The sequence below is a fragment of the Rhodnius prolixus genome, unplaced genomic scaffold (genome assembly GCF_049639745.1).
Source record: "Rhodnius prolixus isolate KJV_2025 unplaced genomic scaffold, Rpr scaffold_2, whole genome shotgun sequence".
NCBI lineage: Eukaryota > Metazoa > Arthropoda > Insecta > Hemiptera > Reduviidae > Rhodnius > Rhodnius prolixus.
In genome coordinates, this window is record NW_027411592.1 from 42,160,986 (window position 1) to 42,181,418 (window position 20,433).

General features: G+C 31.8%; 1 protein-coding gene across 1 annotated transcript; it reads left to right on the forward strand.

Moving 5' to 3' along the window:
• Positions 1-3,541: 3,541 nt before the first annotated feature.
• On the forward strand, positions 3,542-20,279 carry Hn (phenylalanine hydroxylase). Its single transcript, XM_074119352.1, has 8 exons — positions 3,542-3,698; positions 11,291-11,422; positions 13,028-13,208; positions 13,299-13,461; positions 13,557-13,753; positions 17,909-18,171; positions 18,540-18,769; positions 19,947-20,279. The coding sequence occupies exons 1-8, from the start codon at positions 3,675-3,677 to the stop codon at positions 20,113-20,115; spliced, it is 1,359 nt and encodes a 452-aa protein (XP_073975453.1). The 5' UTR covers positions 3,542-3,674; the 3' UTR covers positions 20,116-20,279.
• The last annotated feature ends 154 nt before the right edge of the window (positions 20,280-20,433 follow it).

Genomic DNA, 20,433 nt, shown 5'->3' on the forward strand with positions numbered 1-20,433 from the left:
ATATGACAATGGTATGTGTCATCATTATTTTTACTTGCCTGTTCAAACAGCTGGCTACATGTCCAGACTTGTTGGAGCATGTTCAGCTATGTTGGCATATATATAAATTAACAGGTATGATAAAAGATGTGGAAGGGAAAGGGGGTGGCTTGCTACAGAGACCTGTCCAGAGAGGTAATCATTTGGAAAAAAAGATGCAATTCTATTGGCTAGTTAGAGTGTGACGTAATTGTGGTGGGGAGTTAATGCTAGTATCGCAGTCCAAGTGTCAGTTCGGGTTTAGTTTTCAGTGAGTGTAGGTCGCGTCATCAGCAGCGGAAGCAGTCCAGGTGGAGGGGGTAAGTAAATAGTTTTTAGTAATACTATAGTTTTTTCTATTACCTAAAGTGAGGTTATCCATTTTTATTTTTCAATATTTTTGTGATAGTGGGGGTAATTTAAATAAAAAAAAATTCTTGGTGAGGGGGGTTAGATTTTTTAAAAAATAATTCCAAGTTAAAACATAAGAGAACATTCAAAACTAGAGTAAGCGAGACTACCACTGTGGCCGACTGGTGCAGATGACGTGTCTACCAGTACGAAGGTTGTAGGATCGAATCCCAGGTAAGTAAAAATAATTAAAAAAAAAAAAATCCCCTCCTGTCTATCAATGGGCGAGGGGGGTGGAGGTATGAGGTCCGCCATCTTGTGGTCATCAGATGGTACGAGGTCCGCCATCTTGTGTACTACAGCTGTTAGAAGAGACGCCATCTTATAGGAGGAGCTTAGGAGGCCAACGAATACGACGACCTAGGGGTGGTGGGAGTGGAGGGGGTAAAGGTAGGTGTCATGTGATAGGAGTAGGGCTAGGGTGGGGGTAATGAGGTGTCGTCGAATTCGCTGATTGGTCAATTAATAAGGGTGGGGGAAGGAGTGGGGGTAAAAGGGGTGTCATCGAATTCGCTGATTGGTCGATTAAAAGGGTGGAGTGGGGGAAGGGGCGTGGCCTAAAGCCCTCGTCGAGTTCGATGATTGGTCAATAAGGTGGGGTGGGGGTAGGGGGCGTGGCTTAAACCCTCGTCGAAATCGATGATTGGTCAAAAAGGGGAGGGGTGGGGGTAGGGTTATGGGAGGGGGTGGGAGGGGAGGGGATGGCCGCCATTTTGTATTTTAGGTGCGCCAGAACCCCCAAATCCTCTCTACTGATATTATCTTACTTAAATAGAATTTGTTACCTATTTTGTCATTTACTTTTGTCAAAAGCATTCTTGTAAGAGGCTGGGTTAATTTTAAACATAGACTATCGTTAATAATATATATATATATATTAACTCGAATTAAAAATGAGTGGACAGGATTAATTTTATGTAAATAAAATGGATCCAGAGTAAGTGGACTGTCCTTCTGAGATACTGCGACCCTATGGGCAACCCTACCATACAACCTCACATTCACACATGGCAGCACAGAGGTATTTGAAGTGATCAACTAACTTAGGTTGAGCTCAGCAGACTTTAGTCTCACAAATCACCACCCACCACTTCTACATACTGTACACTCTTCGGGACTACTATTTCTAGTATAAATAAATTCAAGGACCCAATAATTAAATTTTATATTCGCATTGATTTAGCTTCTCTCCCGCTCTTTTCTTAGCCGTTTTCTCTCCTATTTAATACCAACAGAATACAAAAAATAATCTCCGTTCAAAAATTATTTACTTATCTGGTTGACAATTTTTTAATAATAAAATACACAATTAGAGATATAGTATTATGTATAGCGGTTAACGTTCGCATGTTTTATGGTTATTAAGAGTCTTTATTTTAATTTTCATCGAATTGGTTAAGAATAAAATAAACGTTGGCTCTCAACATTGAAATTTTAAGAAGTCAAACTCATAGAAGACTACAAATGTCCAGTAATATGAACCTAATTTTCTCTTCTGCCAAGTTTTTTGCCTCCTCTTCCCTATTAGCCCAAATTTTTCTCAATGCAGATACATTGTTTCTATAATTGACGAATAACTTTATTAATTAAAGAATAACCAGTTAGAGAGCGCGCTAGCACTTTTTACCTATTTTGCCCAAGATCTATCAACAATATATCTCAAGTTGGCAAATTAAAATCAGTTTAATCCCATGGAATATTCAAAATAAATTACTGAAGATAAATTTCAAGGAAAGTCGAAAATCCTAGATAAATACTTTGGCTTTTAATCCATGACCAAAAAAAAAATAATACTGAAAGATGATCTGCAGAATTCAATTGTCCATAGAGTAGAGATTTTCCTACTTCCCTCTCTTATCTTCCACATTGTTTCGGTCTTTCATTTGCTTGTTTATTCAAGGCTCTTTGACCATATTGAATTTCTATTCTCCAGGACTTCTAGGTTATGCTACTTTTGCAGTACTACAGTTCTGTTGACAATTCTGATCAATAACTGCGGTGAATTTCTTATGTAAATAGTAGCAATGGATTAGAACTCAATCATATATCTAAATTTCCCTGGAATAACGACTCAACAAAAAATGGTATGCTTCTACGCTATATCAATTTAATTAATATCAATTCAAGTTGTTATCAAATAAAGTTGTTATATCAATTTAATAAATTCATATTGAGCCGTTTTGCGCATAATGCTACTTACTAAAAAATGGTCTGGCCATTTATCATTTTCCTTAATTCCGAAAAAATGTTATTATAATAAAAATTATTATTATTTAAATAATAAGTCATATCATACGAAATTTATTCAAACTATATGATATTTATTATTTTATTTTAATTTATTTACATTTACCTCTGTTCTAGTCAACAAGACATTCAGAGGGGGTTGACTTATTAATTATACAATTCATAGAATAACAAAAAAAGAAAAAAAAATTAAATACAGAATAAAAAGAACAGAACAAAAAACAAACAAAAATGCAAATTCAAAGCAGAAAAGATAATAGAATACTAACTAAATTTGAAATTTATAGAAAAGAACAAAGAGTCTATAACTAAGAGTATTTACAAAATAAACTAAAAATACTTCCTGCATATGAAAAAATATTGATGAATGAGAACTTCTTAATAATAGTAATAAGAATATATGATATTTATTACACAAAAATGAAACTAAAATTAGGTAGAGTTTGCATAACTTATTATCTTATCCTATCGAAACTAGTTTTCCAAAAATGAACGTAAATAATTTATTATTTATTTATTTTATATTTCAAAAATAAAGCTATTTGTGATGTTACAAGTTCTGATTAGTTTGACACTCTCAGGAATTTGCTGTAATTGAATGCCATAGTAAGAGATTCTATTAGCAAACTGCTACAGAAAAATTGCTTAAAAGTCTAGAAAAAGAATCCTTTTTTGATGAAAAATTAATATTAAATCTTGGTGAACTATAATATGAATCAGTAATTAATGTTTGTTGATACAGAAGAAACAGTTTATTCAGTTTAAGTGTTTATTTTCGAAAATACTTTTGAATAAAAAATAAATAGTTTTCAAACTGGTTATTTAATGTCCTGACTCGCTTGCTGTCCAATGAGTTTGTCCCGCAACTTTAGTGGGGGTAAGGAATGGCAGTTGTCCAACTTGCTTATCCTTTAAATAAGAAGTTGTTTTTATTTTACTTACAAGACGAGAACAAATACTTAGCCTTCTACTGATAGTTTGGAGGAAGAAGAAATAAAATGGACACTGGACATTCTTATAAGGTAATGCAATCATTTAATTACTAAAACAATTAATTGTAATTAATTTAGCCTCGTGAATGACAAGATTTGATTCGCACGATCCATAGTTTGTTTTTGTCGCTTAAAACGTAGCAAATAAAATTCTGATTTTCTGTGATAAATAATTTGTTTAACCTTTAGGACACTTTTTTTCATAATTAAAACATTTTATCCCAAAACTATTATTTTCAGATATAATTCATTTATCTGATGATTATAGTCTATGGATACATAAGTAGGTTGATAGGGGAAAATACTAAAAGAGGCATTTGAAAACTTTATTTAAAAAAAAAATTACTAACACAATTCCACCTCTTAGTTTCATGGAAAGAAATAAAAGTTCTTTGGTTTTATTATCTCTAAAGGTGTAGGATGTACATACAAGATATCTCATCCTTAGCTTAAAAGAATTGAAATTGATAACAGAATTGGAAGAAATATTTTATATTTTGTAGATATTCTAATTTTTCTGGAAAAAAAAATTGAAAAATAGAGTTGCCAATATTTTTGAATGGTAATATTTATTTTTCGCCAGAAAAAACTTCTCTGAATTGAATTATATACGTAGTGCAACTGCTGGTTCTCGACCACATTTAAACTTATTCCCTGACATTCTTATACTAATTTTTCCGACGATCTGTGTGCACATTTGTAAATATAACACCAAAAAATTTAAGTCGATATTTTAGTAGACTTCATCAGGAGCTCATAATCCGTGGTGTAACTTTCTGTTGGGCTCCAATGCCCAGGCTGAAGAAAACTTCGCTTTTAATACTTTTTAAAATTATATTTTTAGCATAACAAAAGTACCATTTGTCCGATACAGTTATTTTTAGATATGCGTCAATAGGCTACGAGGGTAGACTGGTTGTATACTTAAGTCTTGAGGAAGATGGGCACGTATCGCTTACAACTGCAGTCGTTTTTAAATGAAAAACCTATCGATCTGATTTCAGTAAGACATTTCGTCCATCTTTCTTATTTACTTTATTAGTGAGCATCCTTTTTTATAGTTATGTTATGCTTAAAGTTCTAAGCGTTACTCAAATGAGAAATAGAAATATTTTCATTTATCCCTTTTTGTCAACATCTAAGGTCATTGGCGTCCGGAGCTTTTTTTAGTGCACTGCAGGCCTTCGAACAGTGTTCTCTCAGAAAACACTATCTATCACCTGATAGTGAGCTGTAAGAAGCTCCTAGAAAGAGAAAATCTGGATTCGAATCTGGAATCTCCGTGTTGAAATTCTGCATACGGGAACCAATGACTAATCCCCACCCTAAATAGAAATTATTCTTATTGCTTTTGTATTATAAAATTATTTGTACTATCTGAGTTTATTAGATGTTATAGCTTTAACGGATTGAAAATTTAATAGATATTTTAGAGTGCCCATCTTTCTTCACCCTAGTAGTGAAGAAGAATTGCCTTTTTTTAACTTTATCCAACGTTTTTTTTAACTTGGCAATTTGGCCATTTAGCGCCGTCCCAGGGCTCTTTGCTGCTTTGCAGTTAGAATGGACGTTTAGCGTAGACTGAGGGATACCAGCGAAAAGGCGATCACGATGCCCTCCCTGAATTGAAAATTAAAAGAAAAAAAAAAAAAAATGTCCAGATAGGTCTGAACATATCTCCACATGGTTTTCCGCAATAGATGGTCCAGCCTCTATGGAAGCAAGAGAGGAAAAGTCTCTTAACCTGCCAGGTTGCACTTGTAACTGCCAACTTGCTTTCTGAATCTTGGAGGCAAGAGGAGAAACCCTGAACCATGAAAGTTCAGTTTTTGTACTGAAATTGTAAGGGTTGTCACAATTAGTATCTTTTCTTGTGCTGTCTATTCCAGTAAGAGAAGAAATATACCGATAATGCAATCACTAAGTGGCGGTATGAGATTTTGGGTATGTTGAGACTAAAGAAGATGATCATGACGTAAAAACGAGGATGGTTCAAAAAAACCTGACCTGCTAAAGGTAAAGTTTTTTTCCGCTGGACCTTTAAGTAAAATAATAATTTTTGGGCTGCAATAGCTAGAGATCACTCCTAATTCTGATAATAGTTTTTGAATCCAAAAACCTATATTTATCGTATTCTTGAAAAATTTGTGCATCATTTGTAGATTAAATGAGTTATCCGTAGAATAATATACCGTTTAGGAGGCAAAATTCTCCATTGGTAGTTTTACGCGGACTTCTCTTGGATTCCTCGATAAAATTCTTGAAACATTGGGATTTAGAGATGCACCTTTCATTATTGTGTTTTTTCACCCAATAATTGCTACATTCTAGATCTATAGTTTTTGAAATATAGGAAGAAACGTCTATTTTTTTTCTGGAGCAAAGAAACACTGAGGAAGCAGGAAGCCTAGGAAAACACAGGCTATCTTATTTGGAGGATTTGAACATTAGAAAATTCTTTAGGAGACGAGAAGCAAGGAGTTGTTCAAGAATAGCCAAAAGTTTTAGTCCTTCTTCAATTTTAATAATCTGAAATCTAAGGTGCAGAACAAAGCTAATATAAGTTTCATCATAAATTATTTGATGTTTAATATTAAATTTAAAAATAAAACTTGACAAACAAGTCTTTTGTGTTGGGGAAGAGGACGAGATCTGAATTTATAATTTACAAATGACTTTTTTTCATTATATAAATGCCACATGCAAATATATAAAGTTGTTTGTCAACATTTTATGTTTACAAAAATATTTTATACGCTTAAACATTTCATCGTATATTCTTTGATCAACTGAAAAACAATTATTTCTCTAACATAAATGAGAATCTTTATGCAGAGACTACAATGCGTAATAATTTAAACAATAATGTAAAATAGGGTAATTTGTTAGTACAAATGTAAGTGCGGTAACAGAAAAAAAAAAAGAAGAAGAGATTTAGCAATTACTTAAAATAATTATTTTGACAATTGAGTCTATTATTTTGAGTTCTACTCAAAAATTTAACAAGAATGCAGTTAATGTTCCTAGGGAACCATTCAAGTTCCACAGAAGTGGTGGTGATGTACACTGCTAAGTTAGTGTATTGCTTGGAATTAAATCCATTAATTCTCAGTCTTGTTTCCAGCCCCACTTGATGTGCAATTATGAATAATAGCTAAATATGTTTGATTCTCATCACCTCCGCCTTTGACACATAAAGCCCGTCCAAATAAACACAATACTAAGCGAAAATAAATATAATTAATTGTTAAAAAAAAAAAAATTAAAACCTATTTAGAAAATTTAAAAAGCTCATTACCGTTCTACTTAAATTAAGAATTTCAATGAATTCAGTAAGTGTACCCTTGAAAATAAAATATAACCAAGTTTTAAAAGTTTTGAGTAAGCCATCTTTATTATATAATACTAATACTGTCGCACAAAACATTTAAATGAGTTTCATTTCAATACTAAATAGTGAAGTAACTGGCGGCGACATATCAAGGACAATATTTCTTACATATCTTTCAGAGTAATTCAGCCTTTTTATTTTCTACATAAATTCACGAAGTAACATTTATTTGAATCGACGAAAATAATTCTTTTCTTAATATGTGCTGTAGTAATGTACGAATTATAGTGTAAATCGGGTTTAATTTGGGCAATTTCACCATGTGAACATTTGACCCAACTTCCCTATTAGACTCAGATGACCTCGTACGCTTGTTTTAATCAAATCTCAATGTATACATCTTGATGAATTCTAATATTCTTCCTTAATCTGCTTAAAACGAAGTAAAATGGTTAAACAAATTACGTTTTTTTTTTTTTTGCAACTGAAATCTTCTTTACTAGTTTTCTTTCTGAATTCTGCTTTTTGTGGATGAATCTTTCCACCTCCTCTTAGCTTGTTCTTCACAGTTCTTAAAGTTATTTGGTTAGAGTTAAAGAGTTAGCTACGCAAAGATAATCTCCATATAAATAATTATGCTTAAATAATATTTAAAAACAACAGTCAATTTGCATTTATATAAGGGTAATGTAAATAGCCTACGGAGATTTCACTATAAAGGGATGATTACTATGTTAACAGTTTAAACTCCAGCTCATTCAACAAATTCAAATACAATTGAACACAATTGGCTACAAATAAAAGTTCTGAATATCATTTAAAAAACAAACAAACTTTGAGAGCTGCGATAAAAATTGAAAAATTGCGATAAGAATTGAAAAAGATAATGTTTTAACTTGGTTCAACGCTTTAGGATTTAAAAAATGTATTTAGATAAATAAGATTGCATTAAAAATATTTAATCTTGAAATTAAATAGATAAGTATGTCCGAATATTTTTGTAATCAGTATCAATGCAATGAAGATATAAAAACTTATAAAAAAAAAAAAATTAAAAAATCCTTCAATGTTGTCAACTCAAATTATAAATAAATAGTATACTTTAAACATTTACTCTTTTGAATAACAATATTTTTCAACCAACAATAATTGGTTTTTCAAAAAAGTGACTGATTGTACTTAGAAATGAGATTATTTTTTTAAAAAAAGAAGTGTATTTATTTTTATTTGTTCATCTCTTAACAAACAAAAAATAATGCGCCCTGTTAAATTGCAAAATGAAAAAATTATTCCAACAAAATCTTTTAAAGAAGTGAGAAACTTCAAACTGGTTTACATTTTTGAAGGTCATGTATAGTGGCCGCGCCTTACAAAGTATACTATTTAATTCATTAAATTATAATGCTATAAACAATATTTTACTTAATTAAATTTTTTAAACAATTTTATTTTAGCTGTTCAACACTTGTTCACAGCCTTGAAGAAAGAGGCCTAAATTTAAGTGTGGTGTTCAAAAAATTAAGTAAACAAATGTTTCAAATATTTAGATTAAAGCTATTATCTCCAGTTATGTTTGAGAAGATATTGTAGTTTATTCTGGAATAAGAATAAGTTTATTTAATTAAAAAGGAGAGAAATATTTATTTTTTATGTAAAGAAAGCTTGTTGGAAATTATGTACATTTAGATAAACATGAAGTTCATTTGTATGTAAATTACTTTACCAGAGAATCCTGAACATACTAATTAGATGAAACCTTAAAGTTCCTTTAGTCATCCTCTTAAACAAAACAAAAAAATACCCTTTTTATCATCATCAAATAAAGGAATTTTTATCTACCAAATACTCTTATTTTTAACTAAAGTTGACCATCTTAAAGATTTCTATTATTTCACTTTAACACAAATAATTTCTATTTAGAACCATTTGAGAGAATCATTGTTAAAACTTGTTTGTTTACCTCAGTGGAATCTTGGATTTTTGTATTCATTTATTTTTATTTATATATTCATTTTCATAGTGATTTTAAGAGTTTGGACTAGAACTTTCTTATTAGAGTGGTCGAGTGCATAAAAACGATATTTTAAAACCTTGTGTGCTTAAGAGCCGAAAAAAATATCTCTACCGCTCTCGTGCTGAAGGCTTTAAACATCTGAGGTCATTAGCGCCCGGGACTTTTCTCTGTGTACTGCTGATAGTGTTCTCTCGTTACAGGCAATGTCCTAATGTCCTAACGGTAATCCAGAAGCTGAATTGTAAGAAGCTCCTTGAAAAAAGAAAGAAAAGGAGCTGGATTTTAACCCAAGATATCCGCGTGGCGATCCAGTACGCAGACTATTTAGCTAATCTCCTCCCCCGCTAATCTAAATTCAACTTTTAAGACAAATTAATGTGATGATCAAACATTTTATAAAGTTCAATAATATTTGAGTTTAGCGTATCCACTGCCAAACTCTAGAGAACTACAAAGCACATTCACTTTACACATTGCACACTACTGATGCTAAATCTCTGACAAAAACTGCCACTGGAAGGGACGATAATACAATACATGTTTTAGATTGCAGTGGATTAGACTTAATTGACACCTTCTTCATTCTGCTATCACCATGTAATAGTCCTATGAAAGTCTAGATGAGTTCGTATAAAACTGTGAAAGGAGAATTAAGTTATCGGGTTCTGATTAAGTAATCATGTCTCTAGGAAGGTGGAATCAAGTTGAGTGAAGAAGAAATAACAAATGTTTACTCCAAGGGAAGGCTTTAGCTGTGCGGTTAGAGAACTTGATTCCACGTGGGTTCGAATCCAACTGCTAACCCTTCGCTTTTCTCTTCCTAGGAGCTTCTTACAGCTCACTATCCGGTGATAGACAGTGTTGTCTGTAACGAAGGAACACTGTCGAAGGCCGACATGTTCTTGTGGAGACTTAGTGGGTGGCGTATCTATTCCCGAAGGCAAACCAACCATCCTCCTCCCACACAATAGATCATGGGGACTCTACCATCATCATTGCAATACCTCGACCACCACGAAACCTTTCCTCAACTCGTGAGGCTTGAGACAAAACTCCAACGGGCTGACTCATCCTGTGGTACCATTTCTACAGTAGAGACTATGTCTCTTACTTAAGGCCTAGAATGGTCACTGGCCCAGCCCATGACTACGCACCCTCCTGGTGTCATCTTGGGCTTACTACACCATTCCAAGTGAAGATGGTTTTCCGTACCAATTGTCGAAGGCCGACATTGAACTGAAAAAAGCTCCAGGCGCCAATAACCTCAGATGTTGATGCGCCATCATAAAAATAAAAAAGAAAAAGAAAAAAATTACACCAATTTTTGTTACTTGTTCTTCAAGGCTTTGTTTTGTGATTAATATCTATGCGTACAAATTTTGCAAAAGCTATTGCTCATAATATTATTAAACAAAATAATAATGATAATAAAATAAATAAAAAAAATTGTAACTACTTAAGTTACTCAATCTCTGGTAAAATGTTATACAATAGTTTTTTGAAGTGCAACAAGTTATATTACACGCAATAACTTCTGTAAATTTTAACATAATCCCTGAAGATGAACTAAATATTATAACTGAGCCAATCTCAAGGATTCTCAGAAACATTATTTTATCAAAGACTGGTCAAGAACTGTTACCATCTTGAAAAGTCTATTTTTTATGTATTTATTTATTTTTTTAAGAAGGAAATTTTGCTGGAGAATATTTTTATTATGAAACTAAGATGTGATTTTGTCAGTTTTTGTGTAATCAGCATATAATACAAATATAAAAAAAGATATTGCATCTATAAATATCTATCATTTATACCAACCAATTCACTGTCTCATTAAAAATGACAAACTTTAGAAAATATAACCCTTTAGGTTTGATACCTATAGAAAGTCTCACAAACATTTTTTTATAACAGAATCACGTGTTTAGTATTTAATTAGTTTACGTGGTTGAAGGCTTCATGAAATGATAGGTTGTACTCCTAATTCTCCAACTAAACCTTCAAATAAAATATATAATGATGAAACTAAATTAGTGTGTTACATTAGAAAGAAATTATTGTTAAAAAAAAAAAATACTACTACCTGTTATTTTTTCTGGTTAAACGCTAGCAATCATTAATGATTGCAGCAAGTTAAAAGTATAAAACTAAACCACAAGGTAACCAGCTTCTCAGAAAGTTTTATTACATCTAGTAATTCACTTCCCTGGTTTAGTGATTGTGATTGCTACTTTTTCATAAAAAATCAAAAGTTATTTTTGTTAATTTATTGCTTAGGAACCGAAATTAATGGACGGAGGAAGTTACATCAAAGAAGCCTCTGATAAAGGAAAGAATTTGATAATTTTTTTTTCGCCAAAAGCACATGATGAGGTTGGTGCTTTGGTCAGCTATCTGGAGCCATTCAGAGTAAGTTAATGTTATACGTATAATTTTGGTTATTGCAAGTTTTCAATAATTCGTATTCCAAAATTAATTTTATTATTCTTGTCACTAAAACTTTTTTATCCCAACGTTGTTGAAGTATTATTTTTTTGGAGTGCTTTAATTTCAGCTTTTTTTATTTTTCAAAAATGCCCACTTTCGTTTAAAGATCATAGGTGCTATTTTCTTCTGTTCGGCATCGCGATAATCTTATTTTAATTTTAAGTAATTTGTTGTGAAAATTTCTACCTAGCTTCGCTTTCCACAGGAGAGTCAAAAGCCACTATTAAAGAGATTAGCCTCTCACATTGTAAGCTGGCAGTCTTTTTTGACACAAGATAGTAGAGAGGTAATCGGATGGAATTTTTGCGGACAATAGTTTAGTGTTAACCATGCTTGGTTGAGACTGGAATGATTCGTACGACAGCTCCAAGATACCGAAACGGGAATTACATTCTTAGTAAAATCTCTAAAGTGTTTGTGATGCGAGAATTGAACTCCGCCAGCGCAATCTCTTTATCAACAATTTGGAATTTCTGTTGTCTGTCTTCGCAGAGCTAAATGAAGAGAGAAAAGTCAGTTTGCTATCTTCTCCTTGGTTGATTCGGTATTATTCTTCTTTTTTATTTATTTATTTTAGGGTTGATCCTTGCCAAGGTTATCTCTTTCCTAGATGATGTGTAACAAACTAGATTTTAAGAACAATTAAATATGGTCGTACACTTGGATACGGAATTATCCAAGCATTGCATAGATATAAAAGATTTACTACTATTAGAGTGATATGCTAGTTTATGATCAAATCCTAGAGGATCAATGGATTGATCGACTAGTTTAAGGACGGGATAATGAAAACTCTGAAGCATTATCAAGATGCTTGGGGTCTCACCGGGATTGCTCACCTTCACTTTATCACCGGCCAGTGAGCTTTAGAAGCTCATATGAAGGAAAATCTAAGAGCTACACTTGCAGTTTGTTTATCAGCATCTAAGACTTTCCAGAAGCCTTGTTTCTCTAATAAAAATAGTAATTATCCCCTTCACCATTGACTCAGCTCATATCTCCTAAATTTGGGATGGGGCGTTGATCATATTTCTCTTCTGGCCTATTAAAAATTTGTACTGGTGATCTTTGCTATATTATGGCAACTAAGTACATTAGTTAGAGAACCCAATTAATAATCTTCACTTTTAACTTAGTGCTTCTCATCCTACAAATTTCAAACAGCTAGTCCTATTAGAGGTTTGGGGCGGGAAGCAAGGCTTGTATATCTCTTTAGATTCTCTGTTTAGATAAGCGATAAATGCACCCTCTGTATGCGATGGTTGGAATGCTATAACTAAGAGCGTAATAAGTTATACATCTTAAAACATTATTTAGGAAAAAGAATATAGAAAAGTTTATGCTTTTTATAAATACTAAAAATGAAAACAAATAAAAATAATTATTAAAAGTTCTGAGGGCAGGTTTGTAAATATTAATTTATTATAATAGATCACCTTTCAACAAATCAAACTAAGCACAAAGATGTCAAAAATGAAAAATATAAAGTTTTTTTAAATAAATAATTTGTATGCGTGTTTTTTTCAGAAACACAATGTAAATTTACATCATATTGAATCAAGATCTTCGACAAGATATGAGGATAGATATGAATTTAAAATTGAGTGCTCTTCACGAGACGAAAAAGGTTTAGATGCTGCCCTTGAAGCTTTAAAAGATAGATGTGAATATTTTAATGTAATTTCACGGAATCATACAAACAATGATGGTTAGTATTTTCTGTAAGTTTATAGAATGCATAAAATGTTATTGGATGTTTCAAGAATTGAATTAAAATCCAAATGTATTTGTATTTTAGATGCAAGGCCTTGGTTTCCAAGAAGAATGAGAGAATTGGACCAGTTCGCCAATCAGATTCTGTCCTATGGGGCTGAATTAGATGCAGATCATCCTGGTTTCACGGATGCCGCATATAGAGCCAGAAGAAAGTATTTTGCTGATATAGCTTATGGGTACAAGCAGTGAGTATCTCTACATTAACAGCTACATTATTTGACCACCGAATTGTGTCGAAAATTGAGTATTTATTTAACTTTTCATCCTTATCTCTTTTTAGCGGTGAACCCATCCCTAGAGTGGAATATACCAAAGATGAGATAGAAACATGGGGAAAAGTATTCAAACAATTAGTTACATTATATCCAACTCATGCGTGTAAAGAACACAACCATGTATTTCCTTTGTTAATTCAAAATTGTGGTTACAGTGAAAATCGTATTCCGCAACTGCAAGATATCTCCGATTTTCTGAGAGGTACAGATTTAATAAAAGTTGTTAATTTTACTTAAATTGTATTGTGCGTTGGTTGGCAAATGTCAAAGTAACAATTAACTAACAGAAATCAAACTAAATTGAAGCAAACAAATAACTCTGGCGTTAATTCTTGAAATTTTTCGCGATAATGGTTGGTGAAGTAGCAAATTTATTGTTTGGTGGCGAGTAGTTAGATCTGAGAGAACGCTGTCTGGAGACCTACTTTACACTGTGAAGTCTTCGAGCACCAGTAAATGACCTTCGTTTTTTTTTTTGAAAAAAACGAGAATGCACTTTTGTAGTAGCCAATCCGAAAGTTTAGGAGAATTAGTGTAAAAAATTATATAAAATAGTTATTATTTAAGTTTTAACTAATCAAGAAAAAGAACTACCATGATATAGAAGGTTAAATTTTGGTTTTAAATTCCTTTAAACTTCAAAACTTTACATCTCTTTTCATATTACACTGAATTTAATGAATTCTTTACTGAATTATAAAGAAATGTTAGCTCTATTAAAACTGTCCGGTAGGACAGTTGTATAAGGGTTGATCATCAAAAACTGCACGAAAAAGCGTTAGGTTTAAAAACACCCAACTTTGACAATTTTTTTCTCTTTTTCTATAAAAGATAAAATTCCCAAATTTTCTTTAAAATATAGGGCAAATCCTCCTTTATGACTGTAATTTTTTTCCAACAAGCTAGATTTGATAGATATTGAGAAAAAAGATGCTCAAAATGAGCAAAAACGGCATTTTCAAAAAATGTTCTTGTTCTTGTTCTTCTTGTTCTTCTTGTTGTTGTTACCTTTTTTGTAAACAACGTAGCGCCTAAACGCGTGAACCGATTTTCATGAATGAGATGTCATTCGATTCGGAATTTTATGTAGATGTGCCTTTTGGGGGTCGCGACGCTGTACATGGAATGGGAGAGGAGTTAGCCCCTTTTATGTAAGGCCCCCTCCAAAATTATTATCATTAATTACTCTGTAAATCTTAGCCCGATTTTGATAAAATTTGGTAGGATGACAGGGTTTGGGCTCCCCTACCTAACATTAAAGCGACGATCTGCTCTTACACTTGTTAAGGGGAAGTATAGCAATCGTTTCAAATTATCGAAACGTAAACCGATTTTCATGAATAAAGTGTCATTCGAATCGAAATTTTGTACAGATTTGCACTTTAAAAGTCTCGACGCTGTGCCTCATAAGGAGGGGAGTTTGCCCCACCCAAGTAAGGCCCTTTCTAAAACTATTATTACCAATATTTCTATAACGGTTAGTCCGATTTTGATAAAATTTAGTAAGAAGAAGTGGTTAAAGCTCCTCTACGTGGCTGTGAAGTGCCATCATGCTCTTACACCTACTAAGAGGAAGTATTGCAATCGTTAAAATTTTCAATGAGTGAACCGATTTTCATCAATGAATTGTAGTTCGATTCAAAATCTTTGCCTTTTAGGGAGAAGTACTGTAATCGCAGTTTATTTTTCTTGCTCCTCTTAAAAGGAAGTACTGAAATCGCAGTTTAATTTTGCTATTTACGTACAAATACCTTCCTATTTTATTCAAAACGCTTTCTCAAAAAAATGGTTATTGAGGATGGTTTGGGGACCGTAACTATAATCATTCTTTAAAAAGATCTCTCCAGTGGTAGTTACGGTTCCGATTTAACACCTTATCAGGTTATAATGATAGAATAGCTTATTCCAAATTTTAAAAAATCTGTAAAGCAGACGTAACTTTGCAAATAGACAAAAAGGAAAATCTATCCAAAAGGTACAAAAATCTCCTTAACAAAAACTTACAGTTTTAAAAGTTAAGTATAAGGGTTGATTAAACGCCAAAAGGTACACAAATCAGCAGTTCCCAACATTTCATTAATACTTCATTGATATAATTTAAGTAATTTTACTGCATTAACTTTTCCTTCACATTTTTTAGAATTTATTAGATGTCACAGACCCTTATGCTGGCCAGTTCATTCATAACATTTTTTTATTATAATTATGATAAAATGAGTGATGAATTATTCTGAGTAGTCACATATACATGCATGTTAAAGTAGAAAAAAACAAAGTTAGAGTCGGCCACTTTTTAAATTTCAATCACGGAGGATTCAAAACAATATTTCAGTCTTAAATTCGCCTTACCGAAATATTCGTGAGCACAAATAACATACATTTAATAACAAGTAGATTATTCAACAATATTTACTCATTTCTCAATTGTAATTTAATTTAGTCCCCCTAATTTTACTTATGGTAAAATACTGGAATAATTAGCTGTCCTAAAAATATGCATATCTTTATTTTCTTTATTTTATATTACATATATATAACATTGTGGGAAGAACACCTAGATTGAGAATGTAATTGAAGAAAACTATATTATTTGCGATAAAGCCAGATTATTTATTACTTATTATTACAAACGTTTGACTACAACATAAAATAACAATTACTTTAATCGAAGAATGAACTTAAACCAATGATTTTTATTTAAAAATAAAAATAAATACATAAAATTATTGATGTAAAAAAAGTTTATGAATTTTTTAGCCTCTTATTTTTTTTATATTTTTTATAACGTTTTCTTTTTCACCTGTGATTAATAGTTTGATTATTATAGATAAATAGATATTACAGTCAATCTAAGTTAAATGGTGTGCTACTTGAGTAAATATTTTGTAGACGAAAATGGCCAGCATAAGGGTCTGTGACATCTAATAAATTCTAAAAAATGTGAAGGAAAAGTTAATGCAGTAAAATTACTTAAATTATATCAATGAAGTATTAATGAAATGTTGGGAACTGCTGATTTGTGTACCTTTTGGCGTTTAATCAACCCTTATACTTAACTTTTAAAACTGTAAGTTTTTGTTAAGGAGATAACTGGTATAAATTGCAACGTTCTATTTATAATAAGACCTAGTCTCTAGGCCGAAAGCTTGGCAAAAAATAATACAAAATTATGACATAAATTGACAATAATCTTTTTCAGCTTTTTGGATTAATTAATCAGTTCTTAATTAGATATAGAAGATTAAACTTTGGAGGTTTTGTAAATCGTTCAAATTTCAAACCTCTATACTTCTCTTCGTATTCTTCAGATTTCAATGAATTCTTTACCGAATTGTTGAGAAAAGTTAGCTCTATAATTAGTATTAACCGCAATGTTTTAGCGATCTGAGGTAATTAGATATAGATGGTTAAATTTTAAATAAAAGATATGGCTGTTGTCGGTCTCGACGCTGAACATAGTTAAAGACAGACGTTTGCCCTACGTATGTAAGGCCCTCTCTAAAAGTAATAATACCAATTATTATGTAAATCTTAGCCTGATTTTGATAACGTTTGACAGGAAGTTGGGGCTTCTCTACGTGGCATTTTAATAGTTTCCTGCACTTGCACCTACAAAGTGAAATGCTGCAATCGTTCAGATTTATTTACCAAATTATTATTGGTTTACATGAATGAATTTTCAATCGGTTCGAAATTCTTTGTGGATATAGTTTTTGTGGATCTAGATGTCTATAACATTAGAAAGGGAGTTTGCCCCACTTAAGTAAGGTCCTTCTTAAAGTATTATCAATCACCTTCGCCCGATTTTGATTAAATTTGTCAGGGAGAAGTTATTCGAGTTTTATTTGAGTGCTATCCTACTTTTACAGCTATTAAAGGGAAGATCAATGAGAAAACTAATTTGGAATAGAGTTAAAATATTTATTTATGAAGTTGTAATATACATTTCATCATTATTATAACAATCAATTATTGTGAATGAAATGGCCAGTATTAGGGTATGTGTGATCTAATAAATTCTAAAACAATATTAATCAAAAGTTAATGCAGTAAAATTACTTAAATGAGTTTAATGAAGTATTAATGAAATTATGGGTACTTGCGGATTTGTGTATCTTTCAGCGTTTAATCTACTCTCATACTTAACATTTTACACTTAGTTTTTGTTAAAGAGATTTATACAAGCATTTTACCTAGGGACTAAGATCAGGGCTTATGCTAATTGATAATTATATTTTTTACATTTTTAACTTCAAAAGGTTGGTATACCTTCTGTCCTGATTGGAAATTTGTATTTCCACTTACAAACCTAAGACAAAAGAATTACCTCAAATAAGATTTTTGCATATTTTCTTAGATTGCACTGGCTTCACTCTGAGGCCTGTAGCTGGCCTGTTGTCGTCTCGAGATTTCTTGGCAGGCTTGGCATTTAGAGTATTCCATTCAACGCAGTATGTGAGACATCCGAGCAAGCCACTCTATACGCCTGAACCAGATGTATGCCATGAATTATTGGGCCATGTACCACTGTTTGCTGATCCCGCATTTGCTCAGTTTTCTCAAGAAATAGGCCTGGCTTCGCTGGGTGCTCCTGATGAATATGTAGAAAAAATAGCTACGGTATTTTATGCAACTTTATCATTTATTTTAGTTTTGAATGCACTATATTATATTTTTTATTATAAACAAACGGGAAAAGGTGTTTTGAATTCAGTTACTTTTTATTTCTTAAAAAACTATTGATTATGGTACTCCTCCACTTAACTTAATTTGCTAGTTGCAGTTAAATGCCTTAAAAAATAAGCGATTACTTTACCATAATTTACCTTTTATAATAAAAAAAATTACATCAATGAAGTGCTAAGTTTAAAATCTAACTGCTTTTATTCTATCAAAAGAAGCATTTCTCTGGAAAAAAAAAAGTTGATTTATTGATATTGTAGAATTTAGTTCACTCATTGTTCAATGCAGTTACAATTTTATTTCAGTGCTATTGGTTCACTGTTGAATTTGGTATTTGTCGTCAAAATGGCAAATTGAAAGCATTCGGCGCTGGATTATTATCTTCATATGGAGAATTAGAATATTGTCTCAGTGACAAACCCATGCTGAAACCATTTGATCCACCGTCAACTGCGCAGCAAAAATATCCAATAACTGAATATCAACCAATATATTTCGTAGCCGAAAGTTTTGAAGATGCTAAAGATAAAATGATGTAAGTGGATAAATGACTATTGCTTAAAATTTATCATATACTCGTAGTTATCATTGATTCATAAAACAAAGTTTACTATTAAAATTTAACTGTTTATGCGAAACGCTTTATGAATTGATTTATGAAAATGAGCGTATTGATGTAAATTTTAATGAATGTGAATTCTATCGTAAAGTATATTATATTCTACTTTTTTTGAAGGCAATGTTGATTAAAGATTTTTATGCGTAATTTTCTCATAGCTCACAAAACAAGAGACGAACTGATCACTTGGTCACATTTTCACAGCCAAATCAAACAAATCTTTTAAATCGAAATACAAAGATATGTGCAATTCCTTCAATGCAATGAGTATTTGAATTTGTCTACAAATTTAAGATTTTTTCTTTCCCATATTCCATTTAGAAGAAGAGTTGTTTTTTCACGCTGGCACTCCACTGCTTTACTGATTTTCTTAATTTTTGCCTTTTTCTGAAGATATTGAATAATTCTTTTTTGTCATTATTATTTTATTATTCGACTATAAGAAAAAGAAGAAATTCGAATATAAGAAGGGACTATGCCCTAAGATTGAAAGCCCCTATGGGCCCACGCAACTGCCTCAAACAATGATCAGATGAATCAGCATCTCCTCTACCAAACAATTCTATGAAATAGCTTTTTCTTTTTTTAATTTCGATACACTATCTAGTCCTCCGTGAAGAGGTTTACAAGTCTAAGAATTGATACCTAAGAAACATCTGCTGTCACATTTCGAGGTTAAGATGAGGCTCACTTAAAGCATATTATAAATTTATTGTTGAACTGATAGAAGTCTAACATTGTAATGATGTAAGAAGGGAAGTTGTACTATCAACCGGTAGACCAAACCAATATGTCACTAAGTATCAAAATGCCTTTGGAAGTCATTCAAAATAAGCCCTGGATATTTTTCCTTGGTTGAACGTCTCAATAATAAATAAAATGACAAGCATTTATTTAGATCCTGATTCCTCATGATTAAATACATGTTTTGAGAAAATTTAGGGGTAAATCGATATTTCCGCCAAACTCCAAGGCGGAGCAATAATTAGGAGGTAAATTCCGTCTGAAAAGATGAGATTTCTTTAACTTTACCATGTTTGAAGTGTGACTGTACTCGTATGAGTTGTATTAAATGTAACTACTTTGATTTCAGTAAATATGCCCAAACTATTCCACGGAATTTTGGAGTACGTTACAACGCGTACACACAGACTGTTGAAGTTTTGGATTCGAAGACTCAAGTAAAGGAATTACTTCAGAAAACCGGACAGGATATTATTTTCCTAACAGATGTGATGAGCAGAATTATGATGAATACATAAACAGATTTATGAAAATGAGCGTTTTGATGTAAATTTTAATGAAAGTGAATTCTAGCGTAAAGCAAACTTAAAAAAAGAAAAAAATTATCATCTCATATCTTGTTAACATTTTTTTAATTTTAATTACAATTTCACAATAAAAACAAATGCAATTTTGTATTTTATTTAAGTTTTAAGAATATATTCGCTCAAAAACCAATTTTTTTTTATGCGTCACAGTTTAAAGTTTATCTTTAAAAACCAGACAAGAAATACGATCAAGTTTTCAAAATCGTGTTTTACGTAATCGAGAAATCGCTAATACATCCTTCAGATGTC